We start from the raw sequence: 19,132 nt of genomic DNA on the forward strand, positions 1-19,132 counted from the left end.
AACAAAAAAAAAAAAAAAAAAAAAAAAGGAGTACAGCTCAGTGGTCAAGGCATTTTACTTTCCCTAAGAGGTAGTAAGTTCAAATCCCTGCTAAGAACTCTAACCAAGCCACAAGATCACGTGAAATTTTCACCGAATCGGGAACCGCCCACAAAATAGCTTGAAAATTTTCCCAAGAGAAAATTCAAGAAATACCAAAGGATGAAAAAGACAACCTACGTCCTCAATTGAAACAATATTTATAATTAAAATTTTAGGGTGACAGTAACAAACGGCAGTACAAATAATCTGTTAACCATAGCCACATATCATACATCTCGCCAGAGAACCTTACAGTTATTAGAATCAAAACAGCAGTAAATAGTAACTAGAGGACAGAAGAAGCAGAAATGAGGAGAATGATGCCTATAACAAATGGTAAACAGAGAAAAACAAGATCGAAGTCACCCAAGACTCCAGCGCTGGTCAGCAGAATGCGTGCGCGCATAAAATAATCAACCAAATTTATCGGTTAAATATAATTTATGCAAAGAAGTTAGATACCATGTGAGGGTATTTGTCTTGATCAACAACCCTCGTGTTTTCAAGTTTAATGTTGAGATACTGATCTACAGAGTGCAAAGTTCCTCTGATTGCTAGGTCGTTCTTCAACTCAACCGTCACCTCTCTGCCCACCAAGTCCTTGAAGTACGAGAAAAACAACTGACAAAAAAAACCCAAATAAAAGTCCAAACGCATGTAAGCCAGAGATTTTAGAAACCGTGAATGATCTGGGACACGATAAGATGAAACAAAAAAGGAGCAACGGCTTAAGCACTGAAGTACTATTGACAATAACGAAAACCTAAAACGATGGAAACCAGTACTTGAACGAAGGAGGAATTACCATTTTCACTAGAGATTTAAACTGCCGGCCTTCAGTCTATCTGCTTTCGACGTTCGACGACCGGCAAAGGTCGAAATGCGGCCCGAACTATCACAAACAGAAGGGAAAACGATATTAGGGAACACGACGGGTGCCTTCTCTTCTTTTTGGGAGTTTAAATGGTAAAACTTTGCCTAAATTAAAAATAAATAAATAAAACACCTAAATTTTGACCAATGATTTAAAAGTAGATAAATACTTTTATTGTTTCAAAATTACATAGATCCCCATTATTTTTAATATTTCAGAAGTATTTTCAAAACTATAAAAATTATTAGAATACTTCATCAAAAATCAACATGATTATCGTGTTACAAATTCAATTAAAATAGATATTACAGCAGTCATAATTATTTCAAATTCTCTATCACAAAATTATAATATATATTTTAAGGATAGTTTTTACTTGAATCAATGTTAGAAAAATATTCGAATGTCGTGAGCTTAATCAAAATAGAGTTTCGTAGTAAAAGTCTATCGAATTGAAGAGAGAATTCGTGTAGATAGATTTTAGACAGATATATGACTACCACCGTGGTAAATACTTTTTTTTTTCTTTTTTTTTTTTCTCGTTGGCCTATTTGGTCCATGTTCCTCAACCTCCCTTCATTCTCCATTCATTAGAACAAGTTCGTCTGAGCTTAAAATTTTTAGAGAAACACTGAATATTACCACCGGTAAAGTGTTGGTAGAGAGTCTAGAAACCCCAAACTTGAACTTGTTGTTTGCAGCAAAAGGGAGAGAGAATTTATGAGATGAGAATATGTTTGTAAGGAAGAGTACGCCTCTGAATGTGCAATCCTTCTTCCTCCCTTTTCAGTAATTATGGAATGGAAATGGTCGCCCGGTTTGTGGCCAGATTCTCTTCTCAACCTTTTTCTAATTTCTTCGGAATCAGTACTGATTTGGATGCTTTCAAAGTTCTGAAAACAGCTATTAAGTTGCATTAATTGGACTATCTCCGAAGAAAATTTGGCAGAAACCAAAGCTTGGAATATGATTCTCCTCTCTGAATGTCATATCAATTGGAAAACACTCACAAAAAGCACCCTCTTTTAGATTTCTTGAACTCTGTAATAATTAATCAAGTTTCAAACTAGGTAGGATCCACGAAGCATCCCTGTGGTATCTTTTAATAATCAAGTTCCGTTCTCACTTAATATAAATAGAATACCAGGCGTGTTTCTTCCCCAATACCAACACCCACCACACTGTCAATCCCAATCATAGTCTCGTAACACCACATCAGTACGCAATGGGAAGGAACTCCAAATCCTCCAAGCGCAACCCCGTGTGCGAGAAGCTTCTCAAGGCTCTTGGCTTGTATCCTAGAATCCTCAAATTTGGCCCTCCGCCAAACCGCCAGGAAGAACCCAAACCGGCTGCCCTGGCTCACTCATATTCTCTGCAAATTCAGGATGATGAAGTTGAGAAAGAACAAAAGCCCAGCGAAGATGTAAACGACGTGTTTAGCGATTACATCAGTCGGGCTAAACGTAGGCTGGGAAGCATATCAAGCAAGCGACATGATTGGAGTAGCAGAGGAAAGGAGAACGTCAAAGAAGATAATCGCTTTTCGGACTATATCGTTCGAGCTAGGAATAAGCTGAAGGCTACGTCCTCAAGTGTAAAGCGAGAATAGAACACACCCCAACAACTCACAATCTTTGTCCGTGTCCACAAATAATGGCATAAACTTGCTTGGTTTTTATTATTATTTTCCATTCTCCGTGTGTTTTGCCCATTGATCGTGCTTGTCATGGTACAGTGCACTCACTACATGCATGTCTGTAGTTCTGGTTCATTCAGGGGATTACATTATTTTTGTCAATTATATATCAGGTCATTTGAAGCTTAACAAGACATAACATCATTGTTTAGTTCCCATCTTAACATCTATAAATTTTCAGATATAAAAATTCTTCATTTTGTCACTTTCACTCCAAATTATTTCCTTTTCTTACCATTTCAACAAAAATCAATTTGGCCTCTCTTAACAAAATGAACAAACAAAGGAGGATAAACAACAAGAGAAGAGGAATCCAGGCATAAAATCTGTTTAAATTAAAAATGGAAGGTAGTCGGAACATGTTTGTACCAGCTAAATGGAGTTAGGCACGAAGCCAAATCCTTTTTATATATGTCGATTTAAGGTACAAAACTAATATATGTTGTAATAAAATTTGAATTTGTAGAAATTATATCCTTAGAATATTGTATTATGTTTTTGTTATGAAATATTAGTGATGTAGTATGATATTTTACATTTTTAGTATAAATTATATTATAAAATGAAAATGATTTAAAATTTTTATAAATTAAGAAATAAATAATTTTTTTTTATAGAAGGATGAGTATCGATAATGGTGGCAAGGCCGGAAAAGAGTGTAGGAAGCAGAGTTGAGCCAAGTGGAAAACAAATTTAAAAATAATTGTTGATTTCGTAACCATGTTTTGAAAAAATAAAACACATTAAGGCCATTTGATTTTGGCGCAGTTTCTTAAGGTCGTCCGTGTACAAAAACTCATTTATTTTCTTCTCCCTCTCTTTTTTTTCCTATGAACCCTAGATTTACGCTGTCGCTCTGCTAAGAAGCCGCCGTCCACGTCCATCGTCGCCGTCGCACCACTTTGTCAAGACCCACCGTGTTTCAACCCCCTCCCCGTTCTCTTCGACGGAATCCTAGATCTCCACTGCCGCCTTCCTTACGTTCAACTTCGCTGATTCCCCACGTTCTCCATTTCTTTCCCTCTCTCCTCTGCAACCATTGACGCTGTTTGCCGTCCGCATTTTGTATTTTTTCGTTTGCAGATCGCCTCGTTCCAGGGTCACTGCCGTCGTTGCATAGACGGCACCTGGTTGGCCTGTTGTACCTTTCGCCGTCGCACCTGGTTTGCTCGTCCACCTCTTTTCCTTTTATTCATTTTTTCCTCTATCTTCAGCAACCGGCGGCAACCTGTTGCCTCATTTGCACATTGTTCCATGTCCATAATTGATTGTTTTTTTGCACAGTCGTGACTCGAAGAAATGATTTTGTTGCGACGTTGCTAGTCCTTATTTGTGTAATTTTTTCATCACGTACCAAATTATTACCGGATATCTGTACAAATATTTTGTTCCAGTACGTCGATTTTGGTGATCAGCATCCTGCAGCACCCCTATTTTCTAATTTAGTAATTTTCTAAATGCAGATATGAGAGGATTACAAGTTTCCTTGAATCAAACCCAGAAGATTCGGCTTCAAAGAGCCCTAGAAACGCTCGAGTCTATCTCTTCGAAAGCCAATTCCGATGCTTCAGTTGTAGTTGCTGATACTATTCCTCTCAATTACGAGGATGGTGTCCTCAAGTATATAATTCCTCACTATCTTTATACAATAGATATTTGGTTTGTGTACTTGCCTGGGGGTTATTGCATTGAGGTTTAATTGAAATGTGTATACAGGGGACATGGAACCCTTGACTTGAATGGAGAAGTAGTTGCCACTATTTGTGGAGTGGTTGAGCGAGTCAATAAGCTTATCTATGTACGTGCCTTACGTGCCAGGTTGTCCATGAATCTTTATAATTTGATTTTTCTTGATGATAGTTTAATGTTTCCCTTCTTTTGGTTTCTTGTTAGGGCGTCTTTTCTGATGCATTTGTCTGTATTGTTTATTAGATATAAACCAGAGGTTGGTGATATCATAGTGGGGCGTGTTACGGAGGTAAAACCAAATGCTTTTTATTAGGTTTAAGTTGGTGAGTAAAACTTATTGCTGAGTCATGGTTATGCTGTTCAAATCTGAAAAACGTGTTACAATGCAACCCCCCCAAATCTCTCCTATCTCATTCAGGTTGCTCCCAAACGTTGGAGATTGGATATAAATTATAGCCAAGATGCTGTTTTGATGCTTTCTTCTATGAACTTGCCTGATGGTATTCAGGTACTGGAGAAATCCCTTTTTTTTTATGTACATAATGGTGTCTTGCACCAGACGATGAATTACTGCTGAATTTTGTAGATTACTCTACTGCAAACTTGCTGCAGTTTATCTTTTATAGAGTGATTGCGTTTGTGGATTATTGTTTGAACTTTGGTATATTCTTTTTTTTTTTTTTTCCTAGAGGAGGCGAACTGCAGTGGATGAACTCAACATGCGGACCATTTTTGAAGAAAATGATGTTATTTGCGTAAGTTTTTAGTTCCATTTTCACCTAGCACCATCAGAAAGAATACGTGCTACCAATTTTCTCATGTGACATACATCTAAGTGGGTTTGTTCCATGTTTTGAATATTTTGAAGCATTAAAATTTTATTAGTTTTTTTGGTTAGATAATTGTTTGATCCTAGGATATTTGATTGTTAAGAAACTTGTAGGATTTTAATATCATAGGAGAGTACCGTGGTACCATGGAGTTCGAACCATAACTTTAAGTTATACTGCCTTGACCTTTTGGCCAAAACACGATGGCCATGAATTTTTTTTATTTAACTCACAACGCCTTCGTAAAAGGTATGGAGCATAGGCTCCAGCACATTAGATTGATAGATGCATCTTTGGCACCTTGCTTGGTTTTGGGCCAGGTGTCTTAACTCAAGGGCCCTTTTGTGGCTTGTTGCTCTTCACTAAGGTCCCATTATTATTTTTTTGACAGTCTAATGTTGTAGGTTCTTAACTCAAGAGCCTTGTTGTGCCTCTTGCCCATAAGTGTCATTCTTTAATTTTCTCTACTTTTCTCGCCTATAATTAAACACCACTCTCATCATTGATTGTTTCACATGCTTCATTTTCCAGTCAAGAAAAAATAAAAAATAAATAACATCACCATAACTTTTCTCAGGCAGAAGTTCGTGGTTTCCAGCATGATGGCCTACACCTTCAAGCAAGAAGCCAGAAATATGGGAAGGTGAAATGAGTCCTTTTTTTTAAGCTTCTGGATGTTGATGTAATAACAAAATAAGCTTTTGAAACAAATCTCCATACACATCTTCCCTAGTTTCTTAGGAGAGATTCTGTAAAAAGATTCTTGAAAGAATGTGAGTACTAATTTATAGAAGAACCTCCTGGGTAAATTCTAGTGATTAAAACAAATTGTAAAGATGGGTTTGTTTGTTGCCCAGGAATAAGGGAAAAAGGGCTGTGATTAATAATGTGAAAAGAGTGACGGGTAGAAATCATTGAGTGAATGTAAGAACCAGCTAGCAGATGTGCCGAGGTAAGACAAAATGTAAGAGATGGTAAAAGAAAAGTTATTGTGCGAATGCGAAAAAACCAATCCACCGCTAAGGCGTGAATAGCTATAATGCAAAATCTCGACACAGAAATTATGTTTACTTCTGATTGTTATATTTTCCTTTTATGCTTAAGCGTGATAAGTTCACAATCTTGGGAGGATTGTATTTGAATAAGATTTCTTCGTTGCAATGGTTATTATGTTCCTGACAACTTTTCTTAGTGACCGTTTTAAATATTGTTTTTCTTGATCAATAAGATTACTGCATTTGTATCCAGCTTGAAAGAGGTCAGCTGCTCACAGTTTCACCGTATCTAGTAAAGAGACGCAAACAGCACTTCCATCATTTGGAGCAGTATGGTATTGACTTAATACTTGGATGCAATGGATTTATCTGGATTGGGGAGCATGTTGATCCTACAGAGGATATGATGGTAGAAGATCCAATTAATAAATCTGAACAGAAGGGTTCAAAATTTGAAGGAAGTTTTGGTAACCAAGTGCAAGAAAGAATATATACTCCATTGGAGACACGTCAGAATATATGCAGAACTGCAAACGCCATTCGAGTATTGTCTATCTTAGGTTTCATAATGTCAGTAGAAGTCATAATGGAGACAGTAAGTCTAAGTATTTCTCTGAACATCGATGTGCATGAAATGCTTGGGTCGGAGTTCTGTGTTCTCACTGCAGAAAAAGAGGCTGAGCGGCGGACTTCGAGTAAGAAGGGATGATTTGGTTTTCAAAATTGTGTAATTCACTCTTGATGGAAATTTTGCTACGAACAACTTGATTTTCTGAGGATCTCACTATGAGATCTTAGTTTGTGGAATTTTATGATGCCGACGATTGGTCTGCTACTAGTGTTAACATTATAGAAAGCAATATTTGCTTAATTATTCTGTAGTAAGTGGTTTCATAAATTCACTAAACTTTATAAAATGTAGTATTTTCGCGGATGATATTTTTATTTGCCTACTCATTTGTATTACCGTAAAGGAATCGTTCATTCTGCGGTGTCTGTGACCAACCCAATGTAAGCTCTGTGGAAGTTGATCAATTCTCTAAGATACCAGGCAATGGAACAACGTCCGAGCAGACCACTTTCTTATTTCACAACTTTAACAATTTTCCAATGTTAATTAAATAGATGGAAAAGGAAATGCGGAGTTTAGTCCGGAAGCACTGAGCAAAGCAAGATGCGGAAGTAGTGCTAATGACAGAAATTTTCAAAAGACTATCCATTAATAGCCGCTTGGATTTGTTCCAAGGACCTCCCCTTCGTCTCGGGTACTACCGTCACCACAAACCCTATAGCCATTGCGTTGATTGCAGCATAAACAAGGAAGGTACCTGTGGATTTCACCAAGTCAAGTAATGAAAAGAGAAATTTTCAAATGCTCTAGTAATGAAAAGAGAACACAGATCATTGTTTCATGGACCAAATCTGAAGTGATTCTATTTTGAAAGAAAAGGGCAAAATGGGTGGTGCGGTTACCATAGGAGCTCCAGGCCATAAGGAAGTTAAAAGTATACGAACAAGCCCAAGCACCAAACCAGTTGGTTAGTGTTGCCATGCTTCCAGCCAATCCCTTAATGTTTATGGGGAATATCTGCACCAAAATTACCAAATCTAAGCCTTTGGTTAAACTTTTAACTGCTACAAACTATCATCTTTTACCTCAGACATTACAACCCAAGGAACAGCACCCATTCCAATCGAAAAGGATCCTATGTACACCTGAATTTCAGACAAAATTATTAGAGACGCAAAAACTTCAAAACTACAATGAGAGTTGAAGAAACTTGATGTATTTACCAACACCCCAGCTACAGTTAACACTGGAACTGCCTGGATTGCTATTTCATTCGCCTGGTTTTCAGCAAGTGGAAGTTTTAAAGTAAATCTCAGTACATATCAGTTTTATCTATAATCTGCAGAAATAAAGAAGATTTTGCATGCACTAATTCTAATATTGATCCTTGCATCATAGTCAGTACATTTGACTTGTTAATCTGATCCCAATTATCTAAACCATCGGCTCTTGTTTTACTTATTTATAGAAACCATGAAAGATATATGTTCAAGACAAAAAAGGAGAGCAACCTAAACGGCCGTAGGTATGAGGAGTCCCCTAAGCCGAAAAGAGGAATCACCGCTTCATAAGCATTCGGGCAGGGTAGAAATACATAACTGATAGAACATATGACATATTCGGGATAAAGCCAAGTGCGTAGTTGTTTCAGAGAATACCAAACGTTCTGTTACCTTCAGATAAAAAGCAACTGCGTCTAGGATACATCCGAGGACCAACCCTGATGCAGAAACCTAAAAGCAAAAACACGAAAAAACCAAGAAAATGAGCAGCTGTATGCATTTGTATATATATATTTCTTTTCTTCTCTAGTGAGTCCAAAACTAAAGTTTACCAGTATCAAGGGCTTTCTTCCAGCCTTGTCTATTAAGATCGCACCAATGCCCGTTACTATGACCTATAAAAAGCACCATGTTCGTAATTGGAAAGGCAATTTTCATGAGAAATGATCAGATGAAGACTAAGGTACCTGAAGAATTGCATAGGCTGTAGTTCCAACGCTCACCGAAAATCCTGCAAACAACAAAAGAGGTGAGAGATTTGTATACAATGGCTCCAAATTGTTGACAAATATTGCGTCAGCAGATAAGAATTGTATGTTTCAATACCCGCTGACTCAAAAATATTGGCGACATAAAAGCAGATCCCATTGATTCCTCCAAATTGTTGACAGACCATCAATCCAACCCCAATCTGGTGAGAAGAAATTATAGGTCATGGATTCCAGTGAGAGCGTGTAGAGAGCACGTAAAACAAAGTGTAGCATCAGTTCAGATAAAGAGCTTACAATGACTGAGCGCAAGTAAATCCTCTGAAACAAATCAGTCAGTTTGGGTTTGGGGAGTTGTTCAAGGCTCCTTATATAGTCCTGTTCACAAAGTTGAGCATCAATGTGTAATGTAATGTAATGTAATGTAATGCAGACCAAGAGTCGGTTGGAAGGAGAAGTGTTTCAAGGAAGGACAAAGACCTGGATCTCATCAGCCTCTTGGGACACATCAGCCTCCTCACCACGAAGTTTTTTGAGAGCTGTTTCAAATTCCTTTTGTCGTCGCTCTTTTGCCTGTTCATGGTCAATTTCCAATTCTTGTTCATTTAGATTCATGGGCATTTTGGAAGCGTCATATGAACATCCCAAAACAATGGTTTGTCTCCTATCAATTACTCTTCTTACCAGCCATCTTGGAGATTCAGGAATGAAGAAAAGACCGAATGTGAGAATGACACAAGGGACTAGTCCTGCAACCACTCAACAAAGGAACTCGATCATTCTTTTCCTTGATGTCCTTACTTAGAATGGCACACACAAAATTTTACCAATCAATGCTAGAGCTCTCCATGAGACTACATTCCCAATTACGAAGGATACAGACACCGCTGTGCAAATCATCAACTGTACAATAACAACATGAAGGTAACCCCACAATTACTCCAATGTTACTTCAACGGTCTATTAAGTTGCTTTTTCATCTTTTATTTTTACCTGATTGAGGGTAGTTAGAGCTCCTCGGAGGTTCTTAGGTGCAATCTCAGCTATGAAAATGGGAACCTAAATATTTATTATGAATACATTGTTGTTACAGAACAACATAACGGAAACAACGAAGATAAAATTAGTGGTAGAAAGGATTGAAAAATGTACCACATAAGAAAAGACTCCCATTCCATATCCAGTAGCCAATCGTCCAATATCCAAAGCCGCTGCTCCCTTTTGCAGTAATGGAGGTTACACATACATGGCCATTCTACTCGTATATCGAGGAAACAGAACAAATCAAAGGAAAAACCAACCTGAGCGAAGTATATTGCTAACCACCCAGCCACGCAAGCACCGGTAGCGACTCTCATTGCCTACCAAACAGAGGTGTAGATGATTTCTAGAACTTTACAGTAATTTCAACTTCCAATAGACAGATTATAATCCTGGTCTGCTCACCCCTTTCCGCCCCAGGAAATCTCCGATAGGTCCACTTGTAATTGCACCAATCATTGCACCAAATGTCAGTATGGAGCCGAACAGTGAAAACTGCATAAATATAAATTTTGACAGAAAAACATTTTGAAGTTATTACAAATAATAGCTTTCCCATTACCAGCCCAACCTGAATCCATAGCAACATTTAGTCATGCTTAGAAGCTTCACACATGTGCGACTATGAAAGGTGAGAAGAAAGGAGACAGAAGATTCAAAGTGGTTCAGCTTTCGACAGCTAATATTTTATCTTCCTAATCACGTTCCTTTTTTGCGTTCTAAAAAAACCAAGATCTACTAAAACAACGTAGGTAACAATACACCAAAAGGAAACAGTAATGTCGGTTAGAGTGAGCTCATAAGCATTCGGCATATATATATATATGTATGTATGTATATATAATTTTAGTATACATGCTAGTTGAGATGATTGGGCCTCTCACTCCACTCAGTACTTATAAACCAACATCCAATGCATTTCCACATGAAGTAGAATGAATAATTCAAGAGCGACTTATATAGCATAGATACAAAATCAGAAGTAAGGGTGGACTGTGAGAGCCACAAATGTAAAGAAAAACCCCCCAACTTGTTTTAGCAAGCATCCTGATTTGAATCATACCTCGGGTAAAGAGAGATGAAGATCCTCTATGATAGCACTCTGAGTGGGCGAGGAGTAACCTGCCTGCAACCAAAACCACATAACAAAGATCCTTACGCCGCACAACAGTTGAGAGGGGGAGACAGTTAGTTGTGATGTGAGTAAGCTTACACAAGTTCCAAATTCGTAGGAGCCACAAACAGCCACAAACGTGCTGAAGTAGACCATCCATGACCCACGCTCTCGACTGCTGTGAATCGACTTAGTCTCCTCTTGCACCAATGGTTGTCTTACCGCTTCTTGCCCACCATCTTCCACATCCTCAGCGATCGCCATTTTTCTTTTCTCAACACACTTGTGACGTCAAGACTAAAAGGGGGAATTGTCTGCCTCTGCCCCTGTACTTAAACTAGATAAGAATGATAAATCATAAGCGAAATATGTATGTATCTATATATGTATATGCCAGAGGCAGAGGCCAGCACAGGGATTGGGTTGGCATTTAGTGGAAGATCGTTGTCGTCTCATAATGGTAAGACAAATTACTTACTTCCATCACCCAACACACTACAGCTAAGCACAGCAATTTGGCAATAGCAAAGCCAAAACCTCAGGAATATTCCTCTGGACTCATCTTAGCTCACTCGACTGCTTTTCGTTATATTATAATTGGGTCGGCTTGGAGCCGTGGATGCCTTTGGCTTCGGCAACTTAAATAAAAGACGACGCTTTTATAAGAAATGGGACCACAAATTAAGGGTTCAAGTTCTCCATGATTGATTGGTGGATCAAACGCATGGTAATTCTTCATTTTAATCGGCTTTGTTTCCAACTTCAGTTTATGCTACTAAATTTGGTTGATTGTGAGTGTATATGACTTTGTTCTACAAAATAATTCAAGTTCAGAATTTTTTTGTCTTTCAAAGAATAGGGCTTCTATTCACCCAGAGCGTCTCATCTTTAAGTCGTGGTTTGTTCAGTTAAATGCTAAGGAATGGAAAATAACCTTACCTAAGCACAGTCCATCCCGTTTATGCCAAAGAAAATAGTGGATTAATTTAAGGTGCACAATGTCATGTTTTTTTATGAAATGTATTTGTTACAGCAGATGGGGCAAGTTTTTTAATTTTATTTTTTAATAAGTGATGTAATGTGGGGAAAAGAGTGTTTCTTACGCCCATCCAGGACAAAATGTTGGGATATCTATTCATGATTATCTGTGACGATTACTCCTTACGAATCTTAGATTTCACGACTTGGATTTGAATTTGGATTTTACGCACCATTACTTAAATTTTGATCATGGGAAAAAAAAACCCATTGTTTGTTCTTGGGAGTCACCCGCGAATCAGAAGCTTCGATTGGATTTAACTCATTTCCTCTTCTTCTTCTTCCTAATGGAAAATATCTGAAAATTCTTCAACTTTTTCTGCAAGCTGCCCTCCCCTCCTCCTCTCCTCCTCTCCTTTCTTTACACTTTCCATCTATTCATGACTTCCAAGTTTAAACTAACACCAATACATGTACATCAGCGTTTCTTCAGCTCGGTTTTTGGGTTACTCTGTCTTTCTCTTTCTTTTAATGAGTTCCCGCGTGTCCTCTGAGTCGTAAATCAAATGGGATTTTTTTACACCATTCCTGGTTTTCTCTGCCTTTTTATCTGAATCTCCAATATCCTCCTGCTGCTATTTTGTTTCTGTTCCTGGTAGGTTTGTTCTGTTTTTTTCAATTATGAAGGAGAAGTTAGATTCATCTTCGCCCACAGGAATTCTTGAAGACTACTTCAGGAGCTCCGGATCTGAATCCACTTCTTCTGGGGAGCCTAAACCCCCTGCCTTTTGGCATGGAATTTTCAAATTAGTGAGGTCTAAATCGAGCAAGCCTGTAAGTAAATTGCATCCTCGTAGTGTGCTCAATCTCTCCAAAAGACTGAGCAACAGTATGAGAGAGAGTTTGCATCTTCACTTTGGGTTTGATTCCAACGTCGGCAGTTTTAACTCGCCATGGAAGAATTTCACTCTGCGAGACCTCCAAGCTGCCACCAACTATTTTAGCCATGGTCCGTTCACCCAATACATCCACTTTTTCACATTTTGTGTTGAACCCATGAGAATATTTTTCCGAACAATTTGTAAGTGGGTTCTTTTTCCTTTTTGCGTGTAGAAAATCTGATCGGAAAAGGGGGCTATGCTGAGGTTTACAGGGGATGTTTGAAGAACGGACAAGTTGTGGCCATCAAAACACTGACAAGAGGAAAATTGGAAGAGAATATTGGTGATTTCTTGCTTGAACTTGGAATCATGGCCCATGTCAACCATCCCAATACTGCTAAGTTAATTGGGTATGGAATTCAAGGTGGAATGCATTTAGTCCTTGAATTTTCTCCTCGTGGGAGTTTAGCTTCTAGGCTCTATGGTTAGTTGGTTACGGTTTAGATATGATTGCTAAATGGTTTAATTCCTTTTCTTAAGTTTAGGCATATGCATTGTGTAGGTTTGAAGGAGAAGCTAGAATGGGACATTCGGTATAAAATAGCTATTGGAACCGCAAAGGGTTTAAGGTATCTCCATCAAGGATGTCAAAGAAGAATTATACACAGAGATATTAAGGCCGCTAACATTTTGCTCACTGAAGACTTTGAGCCTCAGGTAATCAATCCCCTTTTGCCCCCTTTTTTTTTCTTTTTTTCTTTTTCAAACTTTGATGTTTCTGAGCTTCATGAACATATCCGTTAATCATTCAGTGCTTCTCACTTACAATGCCAATTAGTATTCATTTTTGTTGTTTCTGTTGTGTATTACTAAATAATTATGAGATAGAGATAGAGATAGAGATAGACTCTGAAAAAATAAATGTCCACAGATTTGTGATTTCGGGCTTGCTAAGTGGCTACCAAAGCAATGGACTCATCACATAGTATCAAAATTTGAAGGCACATTTGGGTTTGTGAATCTAATCTCACTCTCTTGCTCATCAGTTCATATACAAAAGATGAAAAAACTGATTCCTCCCGGTTCTGCTTTTGTAGGTACTTACCTCCGGAGTATTTATCGCATGGTATAGTAGATGAAAAGACTGATGTTTTTGCATTTGGCGTGCTTCTACTGGAGCTAGTTACTGGACGCCGTGCTCTGGATTACTCTCAGCAAAGTCTTGTTTTGTGGGTGAGTTTCTGAATTCCCTTGTCTACTTCATTCATGCTCGGTTGTGCTAGGAGGGATGCCAAGTTTGGTTGAATCATACTAACAATCTCAAGGAATGGCTAATCCAGAGTTTTGTACCTTGATCAGGCAAAACCGTTGCTGAAGAAGAACAACGTGAGAGAAGTTGTTGATCCTTTTATAACAAATTATAATTCACGGCAAATGAATCTTGTGCTTCTTTCTGCTTCTTTATGCATACAGCACTCCTCAATACGAAGACCGTGCATGAGTCAGGTGCATGTTCTTATCTGCTATTTAAGAAAACAACCAACCAAAGTGCACTCTAAATCTAATGATCGTGTAGCATCTTAATTCTGATGTTTGGGTTAAAGATTCCCCGGACTGTTTAACCAAAAGCTCAACAACATGATCATCCAAACATGTGATATGCAGGTGGTTCAGATCCTGAGTGGAGATCTGAGCTACGTAAGAGGAACCAGAAAAATTCAAATACCTTTCCTTCGGAAAGCTTTTCGTGAAGAGTTAATGAGAGCGGAGCAGCCAAGGTTGAGGGACGTCCTTCTGGAACATTTATAGGTGGTTGGTTTCATGGAGAGTGAAAGACGTGTGCTGTGGAGGCTCAAGCTCAAATGTTAATACGTGCAAACTGGAAGCTACACAGATTCAAACTCTCCCCATCTGAAGCTTTATTTATAATAATCATCAGAGTATAAAATAAATAGCAGAAAATATTATGTAGTAAATAATAAATATTTTTTAATTGGTGCTTGTTTTTAATAAATTAGACTTCAAACACAAATTAACAAAATCAGATTTAACAACTTGCTAATATATATATATTTGTACAGTTCAAATAGAGATTCAAGGGAGATGGGCTTGACAACTTCAAACTTAACAATCCCGACCTTTTAAGTTATATACATGACAACAATTTTTAAAATTTACAAAAATGTCAAATTCCAGTTGCTAATGATATTAAAATATAGTAATGATACTTGTTCTTCTTGCACAATTTTTTTTTTTAAATTTAAAAAACATGCTTTTAATAATAATTGGGTTGAAGTCCTTCCTTCTGTAGTTTGAGAGGGACAAATGGTGTTGAGATGAGAGGATGTGGCATTGATTGGAACGTGGATTCAGAAGTTTTTGCGGGACTGAGAACCTTGAAGAAATGTGATTGTCTCTGCTTTCTTTCTCTTCAATGTGCAATGTGCAAAGTGCAAGGGTTTTGAATATAGACACTACACAGTTTGGTCTGATGATGAATTGTGCGTCTTTTAAGAGAGAGCTTCGACACATACACGCGCTAAAAGATTGGTTACCTTGTCAGTATCGGAGCAGAATTGTATTGCAGCTGTACCCCTCAATCCCCACCTTTTTTAGGCGTCCTAGAGAATTTCATTGAGACTTCAAAATTTGGGCAATATTTTCTTTCCAGTATGCCTATTGTGTTTTCCTTTTCCTTCTGCTTCTGGAGCTATGTTTTTGTTGAGAACGCAGGTTCCATTATTTTGGGATGGCGCGCTACCTAGATATTCCTGGTGCCTAAAGTTTAGGTTTGTTATTTTCTAGATTCAGGATGAGATTGGCATTGCTCAAGTGGATTGGATGCAGTGCGATGTGAATGCGTTGTACTGAGGTGCAAGCTTGAGTGCATATTTGTTTACTCGTAACCCCTAATTAAGGAAACCCGGCAAATCTCTCCTGCTCTTAACTCATTATATCATACGCCCTAGTATTGTGGAGGCTGGTGGATGAGTTCCCATAATGGAATAGCTAGAAGAAACTACACGAAAAACTTTTGATCTCTTTTGGGCAATAGATTCCCATGCCCGTTTCTTTGACATGGAATTTAATTTAGTTTCAGAAATGGAAATCCGAATCTGATGTTGGTCCCAAGCATAAGCAACTTAATTTGCATCCCCCACCCCTTTCTTTGACATCATGTCGCTTTTGTATACAAACAGCAGACCATTTTTACTTTTTCTTTATGCAAGGAATTAGATACTCCCTCCATTATATAATACAAACAGACTGCATTACTTTGTAGTCTTTTTAGATAATATGCGGAAATATCAATCATATTTATTAGACTATATTGTTGGTGAACGATGAATGGAACCAATAAACTAGCATTACATGGATAGGCTTTTGACTCCTTTTAACTCCAACCCACATTACTTTCAAATCCACTAACCCACATTACTTTCAAGTCCACTAACATGTGAAGTGTGAGTTTGAAGAAACTAAAACCAACATTATGTTTATCCCTCCCATGCATCCAAATAATGATCATTTTACGCATTCCTTTGAAGTTTTATTATCACACCTCTTCATTAAATTACAAGCTTTTAATTTACAATACTTAACACCATAATAGCGCAAACAATATTAACGCATCATATACAATTATACTTAATCCTGATATAACCCACCATCCGTTACTGAGTATCACATTTTTGGCTTCTCCTTTTATTAACCCTAAACTTAATCCATTTAAAATCAGAAAGATTAAATTTTGTAGAAGAATGAATTGAAAAATATGGAAATCACAATAAAACCACACGAAACAAGCCACTGATTCTACGAAAAAGAAAAAACAGAAGAAGTGAAATCCCGAGACTGCCCTCCCTTCTCTTCGTTTCTTCATGTTGTACTGCACAACTGCAATCATGAGTCATATTCTGCTCCTTCTCCAATAAGCTTCAGTCGTAATAATAATATACAGCGGCCTTGAAACAGAGGCAAGGGAGAGAGTGCTGCTTGCTACTCTCAAGCAGCCGTCGAGACTACATGACAGTAACAGCAGCAGCTTCGCTTCGCTTCTCCCTCAAGCCAAACCCACCATTCCTTTTTTTTCTTCTTTCCATTTCCTTTTCAAATTTTGGTTGCTGGTTTGTGTTCCGCCGTTAAAAGCGTTCACAGGGGATTCCCTTCTTCTTCTCAGTTCTCGTAGAAAAGCAATCCTCCCTTTCCAAAACCCACCCTATAAATCCACCCACTTGGTATTGTTCTTCGCATTCACTCCAACAGCAATGGCCAAGCTCCACAGTCCCAGAACTCCCCTTCTCTGCGCATTCATGCTCTTTTTTCTGGTGCATTGTAATATCCATTTGCATGTATTCGCGATGCTAGATCCGCTCGACTTTTTGGCACTCCAATCCATTAGGAAGGCTTTGAGAGACATGCCAGGGTCTAATTTTTTTGCTTCCTGGGATTTTACTTCGGATCCCTGCAGTTTCGCCGGCGTTTCCTGTCAATCCAACAAGGTCGTGACCCTTAATCTCGGAGATTCCAGGGCTGGTTCGCCTGGTCTAATTGGTCGATTAGACCTCTCCATTGGTAAGCTCTCTGCGTTAGCGGAGTTTTCCGTCGTTCCAGGTCGGATCTACGGTCCTCTTCCAGAAACACTCTCCCACTTGAGCAACCTGCGTTTCCTCGCTGTTAGCCGTAATTTAATCTCCGGCCAGATTCCTGCGGGTGTCGGCAGCCTACGCAGGCTTAGGACACTGGACCTGAGCTACAACCAACTGAGTGGACAAATTCCTCGCTCCATGGGAATGCTTCCAGCATTATCCAACCTCATTCTGTGCCACAACCGTCTCACCGGTCCTCTTCCTCTTTTCCTCTCCCGAACCCTGACTCGTCTCGACTTGAAACATAACGCTCTCTCCGGTTGGCTTGGTCCAAACTCCCTCCCCCCCTCCCTCCAATATCTCTCTCTCTCTTGGAACCGCCTTGGTGGCCCCGTAGACCGCCTCCTCACCCGCCTCGACCAGTTGAGTTATCTCGACCTCAGCTCGAACCAGTTCACCGGCACGATCCCCGGCCGCCTATTCACATTCCCCATCACCTCCCTCCAGTTACAACGCAACCTCTTCTCCGGCCATGTGGAACCGCTGAATCACGTTTCAATCACCACCGTTGATCTCAGTTACAACAAGTTGTCGGGTCCAATATCCCCCTTCTTGGCAACGGTACAGAATCTGTACCTCAACAACAACGGGTTCAGTGGTCGGGTACCCGCTTGCTTCGTCCAGCGCCTCCTCTCCGCTAATATACAGATACTCTACTTACAGCATAATTATCTGACGGGTATAGAAATTAATCCTACGGCTGAGATTCCGTTGAGCAGTTCTTTGTGCTTGCAATACAACTGTATGGTGCCACCCGTACAGACCCCATGCCCACTGAAGGCTGGAAACCAGAAGACCAGGCCTCGACAGCAGTGCAACGAGTGGAGAGGCTAGGCGAGGCCTGCAAACTCACACGTGTCGTCCAGGACATGATGGGAAACAAATTTTGCATTATCTTAAATTAATTATCTTAGATTTTGGGTGGGCTGCCTCTCTTCCCTTCACCGTGGACGAAGGGAGAAAAGTACAGAAAGGGTAATGTGTATCTGTAGTTCTGAAAATAGGAGGAAAATTATGTGTCCTATTAATATAATAATATTATTATTTAATTTCTTTACTATTTTGGTGCCGTAAATAAAGCTCCAATTCTGTGTGGAGCGATTGGCATTGAATGGGTTGGGTGCTCCCAGTCGAATGTGAGTGGATGTGTTGTGAGTGGTCTAGTTATCCTTATTATTTTAATTTAAAGGAGAAAAAAAAAAAAGAAAAAAGAATTTATGTAATTTTATCATCTTCAACCCCTCGAAAAGTATTTTGATTTTGAGCTGGTTGGTTTCCCAGATTCCTTTGTATACACCCCCTGGTAAACATGGTTTGTGGTCTCAAACAACCCAACCTAGGTCACCATGGGTGGCTGTCTGTAGCAGTCCTGAAACATATGTATCAATTTTTGGTGCCAATTCCACGTTGCAAATACATCAAATTGGATTGAGCGATGCGGTGGCAAGGTTCTGCTCCCCAATAGGGGTCCTATTGTGTTGTAAAAATAAAAGGCAGAAAGAATGGATTTATTTTGACATATTGTAAAGATCCTAAATATTGTCATAGCCGATGGGAGTTTTGAATTTGAGCCTATCCAATTTATATATTTTTAAACATCTCATTCGATACTTCTTCCTTTTCTTCTCAATTTATTGTTATCATAAGACATGTATGAAGTATGTGAATAAAATAATATGCGAGTTGTAATGAAAAAGAGGGAAGGGATCCTACGCGTATTTCCGTTGATTACATGACGAA

At 38.8% G+C, this 19,132-nt stretch overlaps 5 protein-coding genes across 8 annotated transcripts in view; 3 read left to right on the plus strand and 2 right to left on the minus strand.

Annotated features, from left to right (window-relative positions):
* LOC111437386 (sm-like protein LSM2) overlaps positions 1-1,037 on the minus strand; it is a 3,289-nt gene extending 2,252 nt beyond the window's left edge. The window contains exons 1-2 of the mRNA XM_023075330.1: positions 887-1,037; positions 544-702 (exon numbers count right to left, since the gene is read on the minus strand). Of these exons, the coding sequence (XP_022931098.1) occupies positions 544-702; positions 887-889 (162 nt within the window). The 5' untranslated portion in view covers positions 890-1,037. The remainder of the gene's footprint in view (positions 1-543; positions 703-886) is intronic.
* A 2,314-nt stretch (positions 1,038-3,351) lies between these two features.
* On the plus strand, positions 3,352-7,107 carry LOC111437483 (exosome complex component RRP4 homolog). 3 transcript variants are annotated; one of them, XM_023075485.1, is made up of 9 exons: positions 3,352-3,817; positions 3,939-3,988; positions 4,118-4,274; positions 4,371-4,472; positions 4,587-4,632; positions 4,762-4,851; positions 5,033-5,098; positions 5,751-5,816; positions 6,422-7,107. In XM_023075485.1, exons 3-9 carry the CDS (start codon positions 4,120-4,122, stop codon positions 6,875-6,877), a joined length of 981 nt encoding a protein of 326 aa, XP_022931253.1. In that variant the 5' UTR covers positions 3,352-3,817; positions 3,939-3,988; positions 4,118-4,119; the 3' UTR covers positions 6,878-7,107. The 3 variants fall into 3 exon arrangements, with proteins under 3 accessions (XP_022931253.1, XP_022931251.1, XP_022931250.1); XM_023075483.1 differs by lacking the exon at positions 3,939-3,988 and having other exon boundaries at positions 3,361-3,631; positions 3,738-3,817; XM_023075482.1 differs by lacking the exon at positions 3,939-3,988 and having other exon boundaries at positions 3,361-3,817.
* A 106-nt stretch (positions 7,108-7,213) lies between these two features.
* LOC111437480 (sugar transporter ERD6-like 7) lies at positions 7,214-11,275 on the minus strand. Its single transcript, XM_023075478.1, has 18 exons — positions 10,984-11,275; positions 10,834-10,896; positions 10,176-10,265; positions 10,031-10,090; positions 9,882-9,947; positions 9,723-9,788; positions 9,557-9,632; positions 9,414-9,478; positions 9,210-9,302; positions 9,027-9,107; positions 8,848-8,932; positions 8,709-8,752; positions 8,574-8,636; positions 8,413-8,472; positions 7,963-8,016; positions 7,825-7,884; positions 7,642-7,756; positions 7,214-7,496 (listed from the first exon to the last, which is right to left on the minus strand). The coding sequence occupies exons 1-18, from the start codon at positions 11,146-11,148 to the stop codon at positions 7,381-7,383; spliced, it is 1,422 nt and encodes a 473-aa protein (XP_022931246.1). The 5' UTR covers positions 11,149-11,275; the 3' UTR covers positions 7,214-7,380.
* Positions 11,276-11,991: 716 nt separating this feature from the next.
* LOC111437481 (receptor-like cytosolic serine/threonine-protein kinase RBK2) lies at positions 11,992-14,622 on the plus strand. 2 transcript variants are annotated; one of them, XM_023075480.1, is made up of 7 exons: positions 11,992-12,871; positions 12,976-13,167; positions 13,306-13,460; positions 13,675-13,754; positions 13,841-13,976; positions 14,103-14,249; positions 14,409-14,622. In XM_023075480.1, exons 1-7 carry the CDS (start codon positions 12,544-12,546, stop codon positions 14,550-14,552), a joined length of 1,182 nt encoding a protein of 393 aa, XP_022931248.1. In that variant the 5' UTR covers positions 11,992-12,543; the 3' UTR covers positions 14,553-14,622. The 2 variants fall into 2 exon arrangements, with proteins under 2 accessions (XP_022931248.1, XP_022931247.1); XM_023075479.1 differs by having other exon boundaries at positions 11,994-12,871; positions 12,976-13,227.
* Positions 14,623-16,493: 1,871 nt separating this feature from the next.
* On the plus strand, positions 16,494-18,441 carry LOC111437482 (LRR receptor-like serine/threonine-protein kinase GSO2). The gene has a single exon (XM_023075481.1). It carries the CDS (start codon positions 17,012-17,014, stop codon positions 18,224-18,226), a length of 1,215 nt encoding a protein of 404 aa, XP_022931249.1. The 5' UTR covers positions 16,494-17,011; the 3' UTR covers positions 18,227-18,441.
* Positions 18,442-19,132: the final 691 nt, after the last annotated feature.

Source organism: Cucurbita moschata, unplaced genomic scaffold (genome assembly GCF_002738365.1).
Source record: "Cucurbita moschata cultivar Rifu unplaced genomic scaffold, Cmos_1.0 Cmo_Scf00063, whole genome shotgun sequence".
Lineage (NCBI taxonomy): Eukaryota > Viridiplantae > Streptophyta > Magnoliopsida > Cucurbitales > Cucurbitaceae > Cucurbita > Cucurbita moschata.